The 23,025-nt window shown below is 39.0% G+C and overlaps 2 protein-coding genes across 2 annotated transcripts; one reads left to right on the forward strand and one right to left on the reverse strand.

Annotated features, from left to right (window-relative positions):
- Nucleotides 1-13,711: 13,711 nt before the first annotated feature.
- slc25a47a (solute carrier family 25 member 47a) lies at nt 13,712-16,443 on the reverse strand. The gene is made up of 6 exons (XM_054618897.1): nt 16,321-16,443; nt 15,902-15,945; nt 15,727-15,798; nt 14,974-15,147; nt 14,436-14,700; nt 13,712-14,045 (listed from the first exon to the last, which is right to left on the reverse strand). The coding sequence occupies exons 1-6, from the start codon at nt 16,355-16,357 to the stop codon at nt 13,732-13,734; spliced, it is 906 nt and encodes a 301-aa protein (XP_054474872.1). The 5' UTR covers nt 16,358-16,443; the 3' UTR covers nt 13,712-13,731.
- A 1,343-nt stretch (nt 16,444-17,786) lies between these two features.
- Nucleotides 17,787-22,635, forward strand: slc25a29 (solute carrier family 25 member 29). The gene is made up of 4 exons (XM_054618971.1): nt 17,787-17,814; nt 20,271-20,314; nt 20,629-20,712; nt 21,865-22,635. The coding sequence occupies exons 1-4, from the start codon at nt 17,787-17,789 to the stop codon at nt 22,633-22,635; spliced, it is 927 nt and encodes a 308-aa protein (XP_054474946.1).
- Nucleotides 22,636-23,025: the final 390 nt, after the last annotated feature.

A 23,025-nucleotide genomic window follows, 5' to 3' on the forward strand; every position in this document is an offset into this window, starting at 1 on the left:
AGGCAGAGAAACTGACGTAGTTTAGAGAGCGAGATGGTCCAGATAATGCGGGCAGGAGGGGGAGGTTGATGGGTCAATCAAAACAGGTATTTTGTTCAGGAGAGCGCTGTTCATTTCTCCATGCAAAATTTAAAGTAAACACTGATATTTCATCACGTGAATCATTACTGCCAAGGTAACGTCCTTTTCTAAACATAAGTGGATCTGTTGCCTAAACCTAACTTCCTGTGAAGACGGAAGATTATTTTGAAAATAAACTATTCATGTATCGAGCGTCTATATTTACACGCCATGACTAATATGTGCAAAACTGCTGCTAGAGGGGTAGGTAGAGTGTCATAGTTTGAAGCTTAATGCCAGTGACCAAGCTGTGTTATTTGAAGCATTGGTGTGAGAATGTGCTGTCTGAGGATAGGCTGTTAGATGCTGGTGGAAGGTAGACTTGAAATGTGTCTTGCATCGAAACAAAAAATAATCCAGAGACATTGAAGTTGCCATCAGATCACAAAACAGCATAGGTTAGACAGAATTCTTGGTTATGACAGTTAAATTATATATGTTCTTCAACTGCAGATTCAGGGAGTATTGGTGGTAGAGTGATAAGAGTCATACCATTTTATTCTGTGGAGTCTCAGCCTCTGTAATGACAGCATGAAATTGCAAAATCGCCTGCACCATTTTGTGTGTGCGTGCATCGTTAACATTTTTTTCCTGCCGTTCATTTAAGTGCTTGTTGTTGGATTTGTGTCTTTTCAGATAAAAATTGTTATCATGAGCTTTCTAACTGAGCTCCTTCCTGTTATGTTGGTATGCATGGAGAATGTTGTCACATGTTTAACATGTCCTTAACTGGTGTTTGTAGTGATGAGCACCTCTGCCCACAGTACAGGGTTCAAGAGTTAACTTTAAAATTGGTGTAATATAACACATGTTTGTGAAAGGTTCTCTCCACTCCAAAATGAGTTGTGCTTGTTGTTTCTTCGCTTGCACGTGTTGAGCTTCACTGAGCGGATTGATGTATGTGCAGGGTTTGACCCCAGAAGACTGTTTACTAATTAATCTGCTGAGAGAGGAAAGTTTCTCTGTGTTCACCTTGAATCTTACTTACAAGTCGTGCATGTGCAAGCAGGATTTGCAACATGTTGAGCGAATCAAGTGTGATTCGCTTGAAATGTTGGAGTGAAGCAGAAGACATGATTTGCATATTTATAGGTGCTGGGAAAAAAATACTTATTTTCATTTCTCTTTAATTTTTTCATGAGAATTATCTTCAAGAACACCTTTTTCATCAGCCTGAAATTAAACTGCCCATTAAAAACACACTAATATATAAGTTACTATATGTGCAAACGTACAGGCTGTATAGAAAATAAAGCACTGGCAAATGTTATTATCTTGCAAACAAGCTCGCTATGTAACTTAGAAACAAGATAAAGCAAGAAAATCTCAGGGTGAGGGCTGGTCAGGGCCAGATATACTAACAATGTGTTGTGCAAGAATAAGTCATGTCTTTAGCACAGACTAGAAATACTCAATTACGAGGAAAAGCCATGCATTCAAATGTATAAGGATTCAAATATACAAAATTTAGTATAATGGCCTCTATCAAAATTGCATTAATATGCACTTTATCGTTGAAGCTGGTAAATGTGGGGCTTATTTTACACTGCCGGGTAACAGTCAAGTCTTATTGTTGATTATTATTTTATATCTTTTTTTATCAAAATGTATTTATTAATATTTTTTTGTATTAGTCTGAATCGGTAGTAGAAGAAAGTAGCAGTAGAAATGCTCAAGTAGAAGAAGTCTACCTCACTTGAGTAAATGTTATCAGGCTTGTTTCCACCACTGTAACACACACACACACACACACACACACACACACACACACACACACACACACACACACACACACACACACACACACACACACACACACACACACACACACACACACAGAGACAGAGACAGAGTTGTGTTTTCATGTGTTTTCATGACAATTCAAAGCAATTACAACATCTGAGGTTCTCTAGAATTCAATCTAGAAATTTTAATTTTTAAAAGTTATAAAAAATGAATCCCATTGTCCGAATGAAATACATGGCATAGATATAATATTCATTTAAATCCTGATCACGCTCAGCTCTACTTCATTTGGCTCTCTTTTCTTCTTCCCTCTGCTTTACTCTGTGAGTCGGTCAGCTGTACCACCAAACACAAAAGAGAGCAAAGGTCAGATTTATAATCAGGCCTCCATTATCTGATAATAAAAGCCATCACCAGAGGAATGTCACCCATGAACCGTTCCAATTTACGTCCACCATACATCCAATTCAGTGCTTCATGAGCCATGACTTGAGAACATTGGGTGTTTTGGGTAGAAAACAAATTTGGCTTAATTTCAATCATTTGTTAAATTTCAACCCTGGTGGACAGTTTAGATATAAATCCACTCTGGTGGACAATAAGATATCTTTTTTTCAAGTCTATTTTCTGAGACTTGAAAAGGTTGTCTTGTTTAAATTTTTCTTCAGTTTACCAAACACAAGAAACAACAACGTGAAAAGCTGACAATCAGATGGACAAAGTTATATTACATATTACAACAGTTCATATCAATGTCTGCGTCTTGAAATTTCTCAGTAATGGACGAAAAGGAAATCAGAACTTGTTTACTTTTAGTCAAAAAGAAACCAGCTACTACTAAAGCGTTTGAGTCCAGGAAAAGGTTAATTATAAAACAGCTCAATCTTTCAAGAAGACTATTCACCATTATAAGGTGGCTCAGAAACAAAAAAGGCATGTGAGTGCACATCCGCATAATGACCTGACAAGGACCTAAACTAAAGCTGCCGGTGCCAACAATCTATAATTGAGCATCACATTGAAATGGAAGCATTTGGAGAAGATGTGATATATTCTGTAATTAATTGGGCTCAGGACTGTTTATTTTGATGTTGGGTGGAGGTCTGCGTCAAGCAGCAGTTTGAAGCTCGGCCGAAAGAAACAAAAGGTTGTGGCCTCATGCGGTCTTCCAAAAGGATACAAGGCTTCTTTGTCGAGAAGCCCAATGTCCTCCTGAGCTCTGCTGGAACTACGTGGGTTCATGAGAGTGCAGCAAAACCGCCCCTTTCCCCACACACCTCCTTTACTATATGTCTGAACAATGTGTTCTGGCATAAATTACTCTATATTAAACTTGGCTGACCTGTAGGATATTGTGTGCACAGTGCCATGGTGCTTGTTGGCTCACTGACTGACTGATTACTAGAGCAGAACCATCATAAATGGTATGTATTCTGCATTTCCTGCTATGATGAAAAAAGGCATATGTTTTTACTACAATTTAACTGTATAAGAACTAAAATGATTAGACCATCAGTTGAAAAGTCAATCAAAATTAAATGGTTCTACCTTTGTAATTGTAATTACTTTCAGGTTTTTCTGAGTCTTCTTTGAGAGAAAACTGAATGTTTTTTTTTTAAGATAAATCAAGTCATTTGAGGACATCAAACCTATTATTCCAGAAAATAAACAACAGGTTCAACAATGATAAACTGTTATTTGAAGCCCTGAGCTGTAATGATTTACCGTATACATAAGGACTGGTCAGAGCAGTCCATAGTTACATAGATCTGGCTCTGTCTTTGACACCTGATCATAAAAATGTGCCAGACATTCATATTTTCCTGCCTTGTCCTTACAACCAACCCACAATCTTTTTTGTTCAACCCAAATCCTTATTTAAAGCATTTTTGTTACGATTTTGTTCGTTTGAACATTTACCCCAGCCCGAGGACTGATTAGCCTCCATCCTAATAAGGGATTATTTGTTCAGTCTGTAGCTTACTTCATACTCAACTTTCAATTTTGTAATTATTGCCCAGGACACTTGTCTTAATACTTGTCAACAAGTTCGCAACGTACAACAACGTTCGCTATGTACAATTTCTGTGCACTTTGAGCGGCCTCGCTTTATGAGTCAGACATTAGAGTAAAGGAACCAGTACAGACCTGACGGTTCAACCCAGAAAATCCTTTATAGGGTTTGTTCAACGCATTCTAACCATTTGACAGATATTCTTTACCACAAAAATAATATTCCTTCTCTCTTCTTTCCGTTCTTCTTATATCAGGACTATATGTTCAAACAATATCCAGGTGTTTATGCACCTTGACGTCTCTGTGTTTCAGTGCAAAAGCAGAAGAATCAAAGCTCCAAGAGAAGAAGACAAAAGAAAAAGACATCCCTTCACAACCCAGTCTATGATAGGTGTCACGTTACAAACAATATCACCAAAGAATCTGCTCACATGCTCAGTTTCCTTTTAATGATCTTGCAAGTGTGAGTATGCCTGAGGTCTCACATCCTTGAATCCTCCTGAGCTCTGTTGGAACCCCCCCCATCCCCACACACATCCTTTTATCACCGTGAGTTTAACACTGTGCAATGTGTACTTTTAGTTTTCAGGAATCTGGAAACAAACTGCGGTCTCACTCCCAACCTGTCAAATACCGACAGTTGGTCAGTCCCGCTCGGTGACTGATACCGATGCACTGACTCCATTGTAAACACACCCATGTCATTATTATGCGCCCAGAGCAACTGACGTAGTTTAAAGACATAAGGCAGGTGGAAGGGGTGCGATGGGTCAAACAAACACAGGACTTTCGTGTCCTGTGGGCTTGTCACTCGCTAGTCACGTGGGTTCCCAGTCACTCAGTAATGTCGCAAGTTGTTAGTCAGTCGAGTTACCGTCAACCCCCGATATTTCCTAAACCAAAGTGGTTTCGTTGCATAAACCAAACTTCGTGTGAAGACGGAAGTTCATTTTGAAAAGACACGATGCATACGAGTGGAAACTGATTCGCCATTCTGACACGTCCAAAAACTGAAGCTAAAGGAGAACGTAGAAAGTCTTAGTTTGAAGTTTAGATCCACTGAGTAAGCATTGATTTAAAGAGTTGGGAGTGATAAAGTGTTGGTCAGACGCATTTCATGTTTTCTTCCAACATGTCAATGAGCAACATTTCTCTGACAGAGTTGCCTCTCATATTGTAGTTCCCCAGTCACACCCGTATCCAAGTAATTTCCTCTCTGATCTGCACATTGCGACAAAATCCAATAAAGCTTTCAGCTAATGATGTTTGTGTCAGCTAGAAATGAGGAAAAAAAAACACTTCATTCTTATTTCAATGTTGCCAATTATGCATAAGGTTTTTTTTGTTATTCTGTAACTTTATCAAAGTCGGTTTAAGATATAAATCTACAATCTGATGTCGCTGAGTTTTCGCTGCAGAGAAGATGTAATCATTTCATCATCTAATAAAGACTGAGCACATTTTAAAACATTTTGTTGCAAAGAGTGTCTTTACTTACAGTGGAAATGTGTAATTTATCTATAACTTATCTGGCTAAACACATGGTTTTAATATTTCAGGTTTGATTCTTGCTCTCCTCTGCCAAAGAGTCACCAGAGTCAAGAATCTCCTGTGTGTGTGTGTGTGTGTGTGTGTGTGTGTGTGTGTGTGTGTGTGTGTGTGTGTGTGTGTGTGTGTGTGTGTGTGTGTGTGTGTGTGTGTGTGTGTGTGTGTGTGTGTGTGTGCACCCTCCACCATTGCACCAGGCTGTCAGAGTGAGTAGGCGATGAGAGATGCCAACATCAAGACTCGCTCCCAGCACGGCTCCCTACATTCACCTCTCTCTTATTCATATATCTCCTCTTTCTGTTTCTTCTTCTTCTTCTTCTTCTTCTTCTTCTCCTTCTTTCCTTCCTCTCTCGTTATGCTTGCCTCTGTTTCTTCTTTTTGTGCTTCCTCTTTTTCTTTTCATGCCTGCTCATTATCTTGTCTTGGAAAATATCTCTTTCTTCACTCTTAATTTCTCCACGCTTCTTTGTGCACTCTGCCGACCCTTGCACAGTTCAATTCAATTCACCCTCTCAAGCACTTCCTGTGGCCTGTTATTGCTCCTTTGAGCTAAGACTGGGTAGTTAAAGATGCTGTAGCAATCAGTATTACTGATCAGAGTTTGACCCGAGGTGTAATGTAGATTCCCTTGCTCTGTGCATGCTGTTATGGGTTGTGGAAGTTGATGTGTTCTCAATCCGGGTAGTTTAGGGTAGGCCAATTAAAGTGGCTTTAATGCTAGACTTTCACTCTTCACTTCCATCTAGACATCCCCTGAACTGATTAAGCACATGGGAGAATTTAGTCTTCATAAATCTCCTTAGGTTTAGGCAACAAAACTACTAGGTTATATTAAGGATCATGGTTTGGGTATAAATAGACTGGCAGAAAGCCCTCAACTTCTCCCATGTGCCCTAATAACACTTCATTATTTTAGTTTAACGCACAGTAATGATAGAGCTCTGCTCCTAATACAGATTCTATTTGGCACTTTTTTGTGTGCAATCCTTATCAAATGTTACCCTATTTCATATCTCTCTCTCTCTCTGTTAACTAAAGCCTGATCATTCTGGGACCTGTTTGGGAGAATTCTTATTCTGAACAGCCAATGGCCTGCTTCCCTGCCTGCCTCCAGCCTGTGTGCCATCTGTTAGCTTGTATACCAGATCAAATGACATTAGGCTGAAACAATCAACAAAACCTAAAAGAGGATTACATGTCGCCACCGTCTTGTACCCATCCCTTTTTTCCAGAGACATGAGTCAGTATCACACTAACATACCTTGGTTGTGCCTCTTCTGGATAACTGTATGCCAGAGATTGACTCAACCTTTTGCAAAGCTGGAGCCAAACAAACATGCAACCAATAAGGCTGCTGCCAAGTGACAGTTGGGGTGAATTAGCTCCAATCACATTGCCATGCCTACAGTTTTCTGCATTGTAAAGCTGTCCTAGGGTTTAGATTATTTATACAACTAATTTGATTTGCCACAAACCAATTTACTTTTCTCCAGAAAATCTATGTTTAGAAAAATTGATGCACATCGATTGATGTGGTCGGAGTATGCTTTGAACTGTTTGATATAACATGTTGTGTGACCACATCTGAAAGCAAAACATTTTAAACTGTTCCTGATGGCCACAATCTTAGATGGGGCAAAATGAAATTACACATGAGGAGATAAGGCTTGCAAAATCAGTCATCTCTTTTAAATCACTTCTTAAAACACATTTTTACAGATTGGCTTTTATGTGATGTCGTCGCTTTAATGTTTCTTTTTATTATTGGTTTTATTATCTTATTTTATTTTAATATACTATTTTATCTTTATCTATTTCATTTGTTTTTATTTATTTTATTCATTTTATTGATTCTCACTTGTTATTTCATTTTATTTCTCAGTTTAGTTTTATCCTCTCGATTGTTTTTATCTTTATCAGGGTGTAAGTCTTACCTTAGTTTGTTAAAGCTTTCTTTTCTTTAATTGCCTTGCTTTTGCCGCCTTGTCTCTCGAAGCACTTTGTAAACTCTGTATTTAAAGGTGCTGTATAAATAAAGTTATTATTATTATATACATATTGATAAAATTGCTATGTAATAAATTTATTGGGCACATATTTGCGGCCAGTTTCTTCTATAGAGCCTACATGGCATTACACATGGAAGAGTGATCCAAGCGCTTCATTTGAATAATACGTACTGGTTAGGTGGAGCTTGTGGTTTAAGGTAAGCATGTCCTCTCGCGCTTTCAGTCGTTGTTGACTCTTTCACTTTCCCACAACCTCACCCATGTACTCAGAGTGCCTAAACATAACCGTCTTCATAGAAAAAAAAGTGCATCATGCTGCAATTGCTATGTCGCTATGCAATGAACGCATTCTGTAACATTTTCTGAATTTGCAGATATCTTCACCAAGCGTTAATCAACATCAGCATTATGTTGATGAAAACACAAATCACATTTTAGTATATTCCTCTCCAATTGTAAGAGAAAAAAATTAAGTATAAATAAAGTTGACAGGAAATGTATAAAAAAAAAAATGTTAAGTAAAATATATCTGTATTCAAAATGAAGAGCTGTACAGTTTTGTGCATGGCTGTGCAACACATTATCCAAGGAATGTGCAAGTTCACAGTTGTAAGGATAGACCTTAACATAAACTTTATGTCAATCCCATATTTGAATTCTTACATATGTTATGACAGGGGACTGCACAGGTTGTCCCAACAGAAACCTGGCTCAGTGCCAGTCTCTCAAATAAAGACGTAACTAGAGCAGTGATTAGATATTACAGCAAAGAGAAAGTAGGTGTTGCATTGACTTATGCAAACTTCACTGTAAGTCTACTTAACTCCTTTTCAGTGCTGAGAAATTTGAGTGGGGTCATGGGGTTATTTGTGCTGGAGGGAATACGTGCATCCCTATTATAGATGTTTACTGCCCCAGCTCTGTAATTAGTGGATACTTGGGAATTCATGGTCAACTTATAGATCCTCTGAGTTGCCTATTATGGTTTTCCAGCATCTTTTTTTTTTCAAGGCAACCTGAAATACCGGTTTGAATTAAATCTATTTCAGTTGAGGCAAACCAAACCATGCAGGGAAACAAACAACTTACTACAAAACCACAACTTAGCACTCTTTGTTGTAAAGCTTGTTGATAGTTTGCTATGACATTCTATCTGGCAGAATCATCTTCATATGTAAATTGGCCCAGGTGGTTTCATTGCGTAAAGGATGGGTGTGTGCTGTTTGTCTAAATTCCTAGAAACACTGTTCAACCCCATAACTTGATTTGTTTTTGGATGTCCTCTGGGAAGGATTAAGACATGGGCACACTGTTTTCATAGCTGCAAGATTAAATCTACATCGCTCTCTTGCAGTGTGTAGCGAACAAACTCCTAAATTGCTGAGAAAGGTGTCCCACAAGGATTCATATTGGGTCTACTGCCATTTACTCTACAGACTAATCTTCCGGCTTCTTGAACTCCCTTTTGCTGATATTGTTATTTCTGTGACTAAGTCAAATTGATTACAGTATTCACTGACATGGATGGTTAGATTTAAGGTGGTCTGCAAAAAGGTCATCCGACCGGTGATCACAAATGATTTGCACTCCTTTCACACTTGTGTGAAATGGGTTTGGGATAAATTATACCATTAATGTTTTTTTGACCTTTTTTGACCAGTTACTCACCCTGCATTGGTTCTCAAAATTCATTTTACACCTGTTATTGTGTCACTCCTTGTTCAGTTGTTATGCTTTTGAGTGTATTTCTGTTAAATGTCGTTGTGTTCTAGGTCAAACTCACTGACTGTTGATTGAGGTCACCTGTTTGTGGCTGTGGGATGTGTCAATATAGGTGGCTCATTACTCTGCTCACACTCTCTCTAAACTCACTGACACAAGATGCAGATTTTTGTTATCTTTTTTGTCTTGTTCTAAATCAATATTGTATTATTTTGCAGATAAATTAGTGTTGTGTCTGTCTCTATGTTGCAGCTTTTGCGTCAGGACACACCATAAGTAGACAGATTTAATTTCACAGATAATAACTATGGCAGAAGATCACAGCAAACTGAACTAGTTTCCATTTGTATGCAGCTGGATACTTTAATGAGTTGCTATGGATTTAAATTATTGTTGTCAAAATAAATCTATCTACAATTGTTTTAATTACTACTTTGTCTCTGCCCAAACAAATACATTCTAACAACTTTGATTTGTTTCTTTTTTAAAGAGGAATAACTTTGGATAACTAGTAATGGATAGTGGTGAATTGTGTTCTTTTTTGTTTTGCAATTGAATACTGAAAACCTTTCCATTTAATAGCACTTTTACTTGTCATTAAGCAGTCCTCTATGCAAGAAACAAAACAAATGTATTACAAACACATTACCAAGCGCAGTATTTCAGGCAGAATTTGCACTGAGCATCAAAAAGATTTATTCACTACCTCTTTACCTCGTTCCACAGTTAGTTAGTATGAGGTACAATAGCGCCCCCACTCATCCAAATCCATCATTACCTCTCACACTTCGATACACTTGTTAGTCATCAGTAAGAATAACAGTTTCATTTTTCCTCATAAATGCTTCCTTTGTCTCTCTTATCTGATGCAAACAGATTTGCCTGTTCAGATTAGTGTAGACATATCTATTTCTATTGATTTAGTTTGTTATTTTGGTCCGTTTCTGGGTTTTTTCCCATTTTGAACATTGTGTACTTTTATTCAAACCCCACTCGTGTCCTCATGTGATCTCGCAATACATTGGCTTTGCAACGTTTTCTGTCCAGTTCCTTCGTTTCTGTTCCTCTCCTTCTAGCATCCTTGCTGTCATCTTTTTTCTCTCATCCCTCCCACCCTGCCATGTTCTCCCAATTGATGCCATCTGAGGTTGCAGGCCCAGGCCGCCGGAGCTGCAAATTTACCCAGCAGCACACGTCACTAACAGGGGAGCGCAGAGCTCCCAAAATAGCCCAAACAGCAATTGGTGAATGGGGGCCCAAGTGCTAGTTACCGAGGACCGATTCTGACAACAATATGAAGCTTTCCAACATTATGTGAACATCATTTTATAAGTCGCCCTGCTGCTTTATTTTTTTGTGCACTTCTTTGGAAAGACGGTTGAAATTCCTAACGTTATGAAGCAACTCATTTGGAATGAATTAGATTCATAATTAGGGCCTATTGATGAGGACTTCTATGTGATGCCAGAATACATACAACATAGGCCAACACAGAAACATGTACTGTGATACAGTTAGATACATGAATACTGATGTGAGTCATGTGTTAGAACTCATCCCACTGATTTGCTTATCAAAATGCCTCAAACACAATATTCAAGACTGGGATAATAATCAGCTGCATGATCTGCTTTATGCAACAGAAGTGTTACTATATTGTTGCCAAACCTTATTAAGACTATCCCGAAATGTAATAATCCAGGTCACAGATCTTTTTCCATCACTGACAAATACTACAAACAGGTCACGTCTCTTGTGTAGCTCTTACTTCTTGGAGCATGTTTTCTGGGCAAATACAGTAACTTTGAAGCTTGGCAAATATGTTGAAAGTTAACTGGAAATATCTGTGAAAAGGTGTCCCTCCATTGCAGTCATTACTCGACCAACCAGCCTGTAAATGTATTCAATGAGATCTTCAGTTGCTTGCATAATTGCAGGCTGGTGTTGCATAAGGGGGAGAGAGAGACATGCAGTGTTTAATTAAAAGCAGCTTACAAAGGCAACATTCAGGGGTTTTCTTGTTACACAGTACAGTCCACCATTCCTAGAATTTCAGCAAGTATCCAATTGTGGAAACGCCTGGCTCATGAAGCTTGGCTGACTGAAATAAAAAGAATTCAGATTCAGCAAACTCTGTGCAGTGTTATGTACTGCCAAACCGCCAACCCTTGTCGATCAAAGGCTGTGAACTACACGGCAATTCTCACGTATTGTTCTGTTAGGTCACTACTTATTAAGACCAACTAATCCGTGCAAGTTATAAAACACGCTCCAGACTGATTTTGCAGTCAGTCGCACCGTAAACAACAAATATGCCGTGACGCTGCCACAGAATGACTGAGAACCGATCTCTTGGGGTCTCACCCGATGTGACCCCCATTCATCCATAGAGCAAGTCTGTTACTCGTGAAGCAATTAAATCATTTCAGTTGAGTTCAAGGCTTTATTGCAATCACGGCGGGATAAACATGAGCAAATTAAACACGGAAAACATCATTTATCACATATCACATGTGGAGTTTGTAACTGTTAGTTCACAAAACAAGTTCCCTGAAGACAGTGAGTACAAAAGAGATGGAGTTAATGCAGCGATAATGTCTGCGGGCCGGTCGGAGCGTTGGCGCTTCACTCTCTCAATAAGCTATTGAAATGTTTCCTGGATTAAATTTGACGTTGCTTGTGGAATAATCTGATTCGGTTAATTATTTAATTAAACAATAGGGTTGTTTTTTCCCTCTTGCTACGTATTTGATGGGGAATATAAGAAGTGGCTGCTGTATTCAAGAAGCTTTTCAGAGGGATGTTTGCCAAGGACATTTTTGGAAATTTATGGAAAATGTTGATTTTTGCCTTTCCTTTCATCTTTCCTTTCTCCGCACACCACATCCAATTTAATCTCAGGGACACCTTTATATCTACATTAATTTAGTACATTGAGTTTTCAAATTGCCCTCATTTGTGCGGAGGCTATATTTAGAGCAAAAATAAGTATTTCCTTATCAGGAAACGACAAAAATGTTGCACAATCTACCTCAAGTCAGATAAAACAGTCGCAATGTTTCTGAGTTTGATTTGTTGTTGCATAAACTTCCTTTTCGAGTTGTCTTCGATTATACCGTGAAACTTGTTCTCATCTCTTACATAATGGCTTACATAAGATGTACATTTTCACACTGGTCACTAAATAGATTTCTTGCTTCCAAAAAGCAAATGCAATTACATCACTTACACATAACTCTGCATACTTTCCATTACAGTTCATTATGTTGGGTAGATTAAGAGCACCGTTTGGACACATTCTAAATAATGGAGCAAAGTATGTGCGTTTAGGTTACGTCGGTTTGCAGACATTGATGTGAATGAATATGTTGGGTAAGTGGCGACAGTGCTGTAATAAAACAAAGATCAATACAGTGTTTAATTATTTTTGTTTAAATATATTTATTATGGAAGGCACAATATGCATTTTCATGATAATCATTCAAATAAATAAGTGCCTTTCACAGCAACCATTTCGAAATGTCAATGCAGTGTGAACACAGGTTTAATTAATGACATTAATTATGGCCCTGTTCCATTTAGGTGGGCCAGGGCCCTGTCGTGCATGTTGGCCCACTGGAATGGCTGTGACACATTGAATAAAGTTGGACCATAACTCATTTTACAACTGTGTTCACCCTGCTATGACATGTAAAAATGGCCGCTGTGAAAAGGGGCCAATCACACAAAATATCATTTGCATTTTTCCCCTGGTAGAGGAACACAGATTTCATTATGTCCCTCACTCTGAGACCAAACATTTATCATTGAAATGTCTGCACGTCACTCAGTATCAGTACTTACAATGTCTTTTACATCTTGCGTAAAAGCAATTCTATAAATGTTTGAGATGAAGATGGAATAAAACAAATGAATTTATAGATGTGCTCCGTCTGTTGATTACAGACAATTTGCTCTGAGGATCTCAAAGTTGGTCATAACATTTTAGTGTGTAACAGTGATAAGCAAACATTAGCTGATCATCCAGACTGCACTGTTTCTTGTCATAGTTCTATTAATAGAATAACAATTTGATATGTCCAGTTCATCAGTGCTTAAAATATCAAGATATTTTGTTTTATTTCGATTGTCCAGCTTTTCCAGCTTTGCTACGGAGCTGGAAAAGAGTCATGGATGATATAATATGTATACATGCAGCGAGGGACTGGATGGGCATCAAAGCTTATGTTTGGGCAGTCTAAAAAAAACACTTGAGGTTTCTCGGTGTGCTGCTCTTCTGCTCTTCTTCTTCATTCATGTAGAATGTTCTCATGTCAAAGAGCGAAGGAGAAAAAACTGTAACAAGCAGGCCAGGGAGGCCATCTAGTGGTGAAAGGTTGGCTGGTCCAATCTATAACCCCCTGAGCATATTAGAATACATTACTCTACCAAATGAAATATTAATCACCGCTGTAAAAAGAATCGTTTCATAAATATATTGCAATTCACTAGACCTTTACATATATATATATATATATATATATATATATATGTGTAAAAACTCAGGCATTGAGAATGGAGTCAGTGCATGCTATTCCAACACTAAACGAGGAGGGTCGGTACTGTCAGGTCCGTCTCGGAGAAAGCTGGTGAGACTCTCGTATGTAACAAACACCACCATGTTGACGGGGAACGCGCGCAAACAGTTGATGCCTAAGCTCTTGAAGAACACCCTGGTACCCTCCACCCTCACCGTCTCAGTGAAGCAGTGAAAGAAACCCCTGTACCGCCTCGTCTCCTGCGCTCCGTCCATCTGCAGACGGGCTTTGATCACGTCCATGGGGGTCGCTATGGACCAGCCGACCGTTCCCGCTATTCCACCGGCCAGCATCACCACACTGAGACCTGGAGAAGATAAGACAAGACGCCGAAGTTAGAGAGACACACTGACATTTCAAATTTTTAATTGTCTTTTTAAACCTGAAGCTGATTTTAACATCAAGGGGAAAGAGTTTTTGCATTTGCCATTAAGCGGGCCCATGACGTTCTTATTGGCCTTGGTAGTGCTCCTCCTCAAGGATATGAGCTACATTAAAGCTTGTGCAACATTGTCAATTTAGGTCAGATATTTTTTAATTATAAATTGTGACTCGAAATGAAAATATGAAAACATGCAGAAAGAAAGTTTGACAACGCTGACACAGATCGGCATACAAGAAGAGTAAATGCCACACAAAAACAACAACACACAGAAGTCTTTTTCTTGAAAGAAAACGCGGTGTTGACTTCACTCACTTGGTCTTTTCTGGCCGCTGTCCGTCAGCAATTCACAGAGGGTGGTGTAAGTCAGAAAGTACGTGGCGTACGACGGCCCATCTCTCAGCATAAGCGGAAGCGCTCCTCTGTAGAGGCCCCTGAACCCCTCCTCTTTGATAATGGTGAGCAGACAGTGAACTGGACCTCGGTACTTGGGTTTGCGCATGCTGGTTCCTCCTCGCATGGACTCCGTCTGACACTGCAGGCGCACTTTCACTATGTCACCTGGAGACATCATTGATGTCTGGTGGAGGCAGATAAGGAGAGATGCAAAGGCAGAAATCTCAGAAGCAGATATCTCAAAACCATGGGCAAATAAAACTGCAAAGCTACACACATCTGGAGATATGATGGAAACTGTACTTCATGTGTGCTTTAGCTGGCAAATAAGCCACATATACACATGGATGTAAACTATGCATTTCCCTTTTGCAGCCGCAATTGCAGATGCAATGGAACACACTAATGATGCAAGTACTGCAAGAACTTTCATAGGGTTAGTAAAAGTATCTGATACCTGAGTCATCCCCGCCATCCCACCCGACAGGAAGACTTCTAGTTTTGTGCTCGGACCAGCTCCACGCGCCTGAGTCATGCATTGTAGGCAATTCCTGTATGTGCCGAACACCACCGAGGAAGTCAAAGCGATCGTGGTGACGGGCAAGGTCATGCCTTTGAAGAAGCCATGCACCTGATGACACAAGTGAGAGAAACCAAATGATAAACCATAAAAACGTAGCAAACACAGCACCTCACTCCCCATTTATCGCTTCACTTTACTTTTCAATTCAATTGTCTTTACATTCCCACATGGGCTAACTTGCATCCAAGTCCAAAGCTACTGTGATGACCTGCAGACACCCTGACTAATGTTCGTCACAAGAAGGTTGTTGAAAATGTGTAGTTCACATGTTGTTTCGCTTTTGACACAGTGACACAATATTATTCTATCTCAGCAGGATGCTCTTGACCCCCGGGACTTTTTGACATTAAAGTAAATGCAAAAATGATTCCCATTTTGTGTTGATTTAGGCCTGTTTTACATTTTGTGTTGAGTTAGGCCTGTTTTACATTTTGTGTTGATTTAGGACTGTTTAAGAGCACCTTTAAAAAAAAAAAAACAGCTTATTTTACAATACAGCCTGGGCCTCCAGCAGCGTGGCGGCTTACATGATGCTCTACACACACACACGATATTGTTTTTGCTTCTCAACAACTTACCGGGGACAACATTTGGTAGCAGGAACACTTGAACACCTTTTCCACTTACCCCTTCTTTTGAAAATGTTGTCACCACACACTGCCATATCCCAGTGAACTGTTTCTGGGTTTGGATCCGGACCTAGTAAAAATAAGAATATGACTTTTAAAAAAAATGACCATCCATTTATGACATAGCCACTATTTTTGACGTCATGTTTAAGGACACATTCCAAACAGTATACCTTTACAGTGTCCAGAGGGTAGCCCACTGCAACTCCACATGCTCCTGTGAGAGCATCAAGGACATGGTAGAAACACAGTGATGCACAAGGTTATGGGCTTTAACAAACAAACATTTAAACTTTAACATTTTCATTTAAAAAAAATAAAAATAAAAATAAAAATAAAAAAAAGAATGGCTTGAATAGACAAAATACACAATACTAAGAAATAGTGTGCATATAACAGGGATATGTCAATTACTACTTCTACTATGACTGAAATCCAGGTTAAATACATGCAGGGTAAAGTGACACATACACACCAGTGTAAGACATGCAGAACTCGTTGTACAACACATTACGTCACAAATGAACGTCAGGGTATGACACATGCTGCCATATGGTTATCGCTCCATTAATACAGTAGGTTATCTATTTACCTGCAACCGATCCAGACACAAAGTCAGCGATATGCATCCTGTCATATGGTGAGTGCGCCGCGGATGTGTTTCAGAAGTGAGCCCATTCTGCCTCCGGTGTGGAGCCCTAACCTTCAGCGTGTTTTTCTGTTACATGACGTGGGGAAGAGGCCAATGTTACAGGACGAACAGGGGGCTCGGCAAAAACCGTAGGACCCGCCTTCTCTCCGAAGATAGCCGAATGAATGGTTGGCATAGGCAAGTTGGGTATATACAGTCTGCAAAAATGTATTTATTAATGGTTAACTAAAGACACTTTTTCTGCCATTGTAATTATTTCATAAAAATATATATTATATTATATATTATATATTATATATATATATAAAATGCAAATAATTTTTAGTGGAACTGTTATTGCTAGATATCCTATTATACTAATATACTATTATACTATTATATGTATATATATATATATATATATATATATATATATATATATATATATACTATTATATTATATTATTCTATAATTATATTATTTATAATTATATTAATATATTATTATATTAATATATTATTATATTATTAAATTATTATATTATTATATTATTATATTATTATATTATTATATTATTATATTAATATATTATTATATTATATATTATATATATTTACAGTATCAGTCAAAGGTTTGGACACACCTTCTCATTCAATGTTTTTTCTTTATTTTTATTTTTTCTACATTGTAGATTAATATAAACAAACAAATGCTCAACAAACCAGAATATGTTTTATATTTTAGATTCTTCAAAGTTGTGTCCAAACTTTTGACTGGTACTGTATATATATTATATATTATATTATATTATATTATATTATATATATATTATTATATTATATATTATATATTATATATTATATATTATATATTATACTATTATACTATTACACTATTATACTATTTCTAGAAGCTGCACAATAATGAATAGTACATAAACGCATCAAACACACACTTTGTGAATGTTGCAGCACGCCTTTATCCTCTGACCGGTGACTTCGTTGACACTCTGGGACAGTCCATTCACAAAGCCAAACATCCCAGCCACTGTGACGCATATCGACGCAGGGAGCCCCTGGCGGCAAGCAGCCAATGAATGAGCAGCATTAGCGTGCGAAGCGGGGTGTCGGCGTTATCTCTGCACTCTGATTGGACAGAGCGGCTGATAGGTCCCGCCCCCCCTCCGCTCTCTCCTCTACTCATCACTCCCTGCGACGCCAGCTTGCAGCGGAGAGAGTGTCCGCATTGACTCTGAACGCCACAAAGGGTGTGAGGTCGTTAAGGTGATAAGAAAGAGGATTAAGAACTAAACAATACATTTAAATACATAATTGTCTGCATTTGTGGCCTGTGCTAACGAACGGGGAGTGTCAGATAGGAGAGCCTGGTATTTAGTCCTTCAGCTGGGTGACTTTGAGGAGCAGCTATGGACTTCGTTGCTGGATGCATCGGAGGTAAGTGTCCAAACACCCAGCAGCAAAACGCTGTGAATACCTCTGATTGCATTTGACCTGCTGGCAGACTTTGACTTTGAGGGAGTGTAAAGTGTCTGCAGGGGGTCAGGTAGTACACTGCTCCCAGTAGACCACACATCCCCCCAAAAACCACTATATCAATATGTGCAATGCAAAAATATGTGCAATACACTGTATGATGCAACAATTATTCTGTCTGTTTATATAATATTTGAGTTATTGTGGATTTTTTTTAACTTATTTTCTTATTATAATACTTGTTTTGATCTGTTTTTTTGCACTATACTCTGCTGCTGTAATCCTGCAAATTTCCCCACTGCAGGACTAATACAGGATTATCTTATCTTATCTTATCTTATCTTATCTTATCTTATCTTATCTTATCTTATCTTATCTTATAATGTGAAGTTCACAATAGTTTAGCACTTAATCCTACATCCTTTTCACTGATGTCATTTCCCCCCACAGTTTGCGATTGCTAATAAACATACCATAGAAGGTTAGGTTGTCATGTGCATTATTTGAAATAAATTGAATCTATTAGCTAGGTAGCTGGTTTTGTCAAGTTTACAGTATATTACATGGCCTGTTAGGGATATAACTATTTATGTCCTTGATAACCAAGGGTGCTCCAACCTTCTGCATTAATGGTGTCACCCTGTTGGGAACTGAAAGCATGCAAACACAAGTGCAACCTGAGCATTCAAGCTAGAACGGCTTGGCAGGACGACATGAATCATGAATCAGTACACACCCCTTCACAGACCAATCTTATGCTTTCTTTTCTTAACAGCCTCTGGCTTTGCAGACCATGTGGTTTGTCCCACCGTCTCACAGTGTAGTAGTATTGAGGGACCCATCTACAGACAAAAGAGGAAGCTGGTTGTTGCGGTTTGGGACGGCCTAGTTTGTGCTCAGCTCTAAACAAAGTTAGCTTAGTGGCATCCTTTTTTGCATTCATGTTCAGACATTACATTACATTACATTACAGTCATTTAGCAGACGCTTTTATCCAAAGCGACTTACAGGAAGTGTATTCAACATAGGTATTCAAGAGAACTACTAGTCACCAGAAGTCATAAGTGCATCTCCTTTCTTAAACAAGCATCTTAAAGCATAAACCAGAGCAAAAGTACAGAAACAAACTAATACGAATACAATAAGTGCAACAGACTAATACGAATACAATAAGTGCTACAAACTACTACGAATAGGATAAGTGCAGTAAACGAATACGAATTCAATAAGTGCAGCGAACTGATACGAATACAGTAAGTGCAACAACTAATACGAATGCAATAAGTGCTACGAGGAAGGCTCACATTAAAAAGATGGGTGGTGACACATTGGAAAGAGCAACATGATGCAACACCGTCTTCTGGTTTCTTTATCAGTACCTGGATCACACCAGTGCATTGAGGTCAATGACCTGTAGTCATTGTGTCAAACACGCCGGCTTGTGTTCTTTTCCTGGCTCACAGTTGGGACTCATTCCTGATTGGCTCTTTTTTACAAATGGGTCAGGTGACAAAGCAGGTTCTTATGACGGATAAGCTAGCCATGTGGTGACACAGGTGGGCCAGTAAATAAACCATTTATTTACCAACTTTTTATGGGTGTTTGTCACTGATTTTTAATGTTGACTAAATTATTAAAACAAATATTCATTAGATCTGTCAGTAATGAAAATACTTGCTAGTTGCAGCACAAGATGTTATGACTATTTTGATGTTATTCGTGTCATTGGAGTGGAAGATATGAATAAAATCCTCTTCGTGGTATATGATATTTAATGTCATAATATTGATATAGTATATCCTGATATAGTAGATTTTCTGGAAAATCTGTCATAATACCATTATATTCATTTAATGTCATCATTGCTCACAATGATCTAACACACAGATATTAAATACATACCAAAGTATTTAAATAAACGGTCCTGCAGAATTTACATCGTCTCATTTACTGTAAAAATGTAATACTGTCATTTCTGCGATTGATGGTACTTTCTAAGTTTATTGGCTAACTCTTAATGTTGTTTGTGGTCTGTCCAGGAACTGTTATCGGGTTTGAACATAGACTGAGATGTGAAGCCCAAACTGGCTTCAGAACGTTGGCATGCGCTGCAAAATCCCAGGTTATGTAACGTTCAAAGGCGCCCTAAAGAAAGTTTTAGAGGGTGATGAGGCCCAGTGAGCTGGCTCAGGCTCGATAAGGTCGTGTTACCCTGGAGGAGATGGCAGCATAACAACAGTGCCAGCAGCAACAGTTTTAGTGTCCTTTTAAGATCAAATAGACTTTTAAAAAATGGTTAAAAAATGCCCGATGTGGTCCAGATTTCTGAAAAGAATCAGAAAAAATGGAATGTGTCGAAACTTTCAGGGTAAATAAGCCTCAGCAGATGTTCTCACAGTTGTTTTCTTTGTCTCCAGGAGCTGCTGGGGTTTTGGTTGGACACCCATTTGACACAGTTAAGGTGGGGAAAAAAAGTTTTTCTTTTAAGGCACCATGTATAACAGAGTTTAATAAAAACTTTATAGACCTTTTTAGGTCATTCTCTGTTAAAATGCACATTTAAAAAACTGTTAAACAGATATGTCAGTATGTTCTGAACATATGTATTGAATGCCTCATGCAAAATGTTTTTTATAAACTTGCCATGTCATCACTGTGCGTTGTAGCCAACCGAATTGAACATGACTCATTTCAGTTATCTTACTCCCTGTCCTCTGTTATGGATTGTTTGTCAGAGGTTTTTAAATGACCACTGAATAATGTATTTTTTTCCAGGTGAGGCTGCAGGTCCAGAGTGCGGATAAGCCTCTGTATCGCGGGACCTTTCATTGTTTCCAGTCCATCATACGGCAGGAGACGGTATGTGGATTCTTTGCTAACATATGCACGGTACAGTATGTTCAGTATGGCACTTGGCCAGCTCGGCTCTGACTCATGTGAAGGTTTTCCAGTCTTTCAAGATTACTGAAATAAGTTTTTTTTTTCTTTAGTCAATTTCTTGGTATGTGCCATCTACTTTTCATCGTTTCTCACGATGACATAGGTGTTTGACAGAACCTAACTTTAGCAAGGTCCAGCCACCATGTCTCTTATGGTAAGTCAGCGATATCAGAGGGACCTGATAGCAGAATTATGTCACTCTTGGTCTTATGACTGAGTAGGACACCTTAACTTGTGAGGCCAAATTCTCGGACACATGTAGTTTTGTGGAACGTGGTCGGACATGTTTGGTTTGGTTATTTACAAGCTTCGTTTTTAGTTTCCCCTGTTGACCTCATTTATTTAGTCTCTTTTTTTTTTTTTTTTTTTTTTAGCTTTTGGTGTAATATGGATTTGATTTTATTTTATTTAAAATGTTTTATGTTTTTTCCCAAGCAATTAGGACAACTATTGTCATGAGAAGTATACACATCACAGGATTTGTTATCCAAAGTAACTGGATAGCTACCAGTAGCAGATCACTGCTTTGGGCAAACTGAAGATGTACCTGTTTCCAGAATAAATATTTAAGTAGCCTCAGGGCGTTTGACATTTTTTCATTTATACTGCAGGCACCTTCATTACAGAGAAGCTAGGAAGACAAAAAAGGCTGTCCTGTAAAGAGGAAGTACATTGTGTCTTTTACTTTATGACACTTTGAAGCATATTCTGCTTTGAGGAGGAGCAAGCTTGCTATATTTCAGCAGCAGTTTGGTTACATACATGTACTGATAGTTGATAGTTGCACAGGAGTTATTTGTTGTATAACATTGTTCTTAAATACTTTTTTTTCTGGCTGTTCTGAAAAGATTGCATGCTGGGTAACCTTCTTTTTCGAATTATGAGCACAAAAGGTGATTTTTAAACCTGCGTTTTATCCATTAAATGAGTTATGTAACTTCAAGACAAAGAGACAGGTAATTTAATCTTAAATTGCTTTAAACGGTTAAAGTAAGAACCTAAATGTTTGTGTTTATACAATGAAAATATATCGATGTGTTAAAAATTTGACGTCTCTGATCTTCTCCGCAGATGTTTGGTTTGTACAAAGGCATTGGATCCCCCATGATGGGCCTTGCATTCATCAACGCTATAGTGTTTGGTGTTCAGGGGAACACCATGCGGATACTGGCCCATGACACCCCCATGAACCAGTTCCTCGCCGGTGCAGCAGCAGGTGCCATCCAGTGTGTCATCTGCTGCCCCATGGAGCTGGCCAAAACACGCATGCAATTGCAGGGTACTGGAGAGAAGAAGTCCTCTAGGAAGTTGTACAAGAATTCCCTGGACTGCTTGGTACGCATCTACAATCGGGAGGGGCTGCGGGGTATAAACCGAGGCATGGTCACCACGCTGATCCGCGAGACACCTGGCTTCGGAGTGTATTTCCTGGCCTACGATGTGATGACGCGCAGACTTGGCTGCGAGCCGGACGACCGCTACATGATCCTCAAACTGCTGTTCGCCGGGGGCATGGCTGGCATCGCCTCCTGGCTCTGCACCTACCCCGTGGACGTGATCAAATCGCGGCTGCAGGCAGACGGGGTGGGCGGAGTCAACCAGTACAGCAGCATCGCCGACTGCGTGCGTCAGAGCGTCAGGAGGGAGGGCTACATGGTGTTCACACGAGGCCTCACCTCCACGCTGCTACGAGCCTTCCCCGTGAATGCAGCTACCTTTGCCACCGTCACCCTCATCCTCATATACGCTCGGGGGGTGGAGGAGGGACCCAAAGACTGTGAGGCGGTTCAGCCGAGCCACCACGCACAGATCCAGCAGCAGGCCCAACCCTCCAGCCTGTGACCGCACAGAGGTCTCACCCTCAAGCCTGGGCACTTTACAAGCATGGAAAGACAAAATATACAAACAAACCCTTTTATTACTGTCGAACTCAGTCTCACATCAGACCAGTCATTCCCTTTTGAGTCAAAACATACCTGGTTTATATTATTTTTACTTTCATGTCAAAAAGGAGACAACATTTATTTTTAGCAAGTATTTAAGGTTAAGGTTGGCAGGCTTGTGAAGTGGATGGTTTGGATGGTTTCTTTCTTACTGATCTAAACTTGTTACTGATCCACTAAACTAAGAGTGTGGCTAGATAGAGTGTATAGAGACAAGATTGATATCTCTATTATATATCTGTTGAAATGTGCAGAGTTTAACTGCACTTGTATATATCATTGATTTGGA

This window comes from Anoplopoma fimbria, chromosome 18 (genome assembly GCF_027596085.1).
Source record: "Anoplopoma fimbria isolate UVic2021 breed Golden Eagle Sablefish chromosome 18, Afim_UVic_2022, whole genome shotgun sequence".
Classification (NCBI taxonomy): Eukaryota; Metazoa; Chordata; class Actinopteri; order Perciformes; family Anoplopomatidae; genus Anoplopoma; species Anoplopoma fimbria.

Coding starts and splice junctions, on each gene's coding strand:
- slc25a29 (XM_054618971.1), top strand. CDS start 17,787: ATGGACTTCGTTGCTGGATGCATCGGAG. Junction 17,815..20,270: donor CGTTGCTGGATGCATCGGAG/GTAAGTGTCCAA, acceptor CTTTGTCTCCAG/GAGCTGCTGGGGTTTTGGTT. Junction 20,315..20,628: donor ACCCATTTGACACAGTTAAG/GTGGGGAAAAAA, acceptor ATTTTTTTCCAG/GTGAGGCTGCAGGTCCAGAG.
- slc25a47a (XM_054618897.1), bottom strand. CDS start 16,357: ATGCATATCGCTGACTTTGTGTCTGGATCGGTTGCAG. Junction 15,946..16,320: donor TGTGTCTGGATCGGTTGCAG/GTAAATAGATAA, acceptor ATGCTCTCACAG/GAGCATGTGGAGTTGCAGTG. Junction 14,046..14,435: donor CAGCGGCCAGAAAAGACCAA/GTGAGTGAAGTC, acceptor TATCTTCTCCAG/GTCTCAGTGTGGTGATGCTG.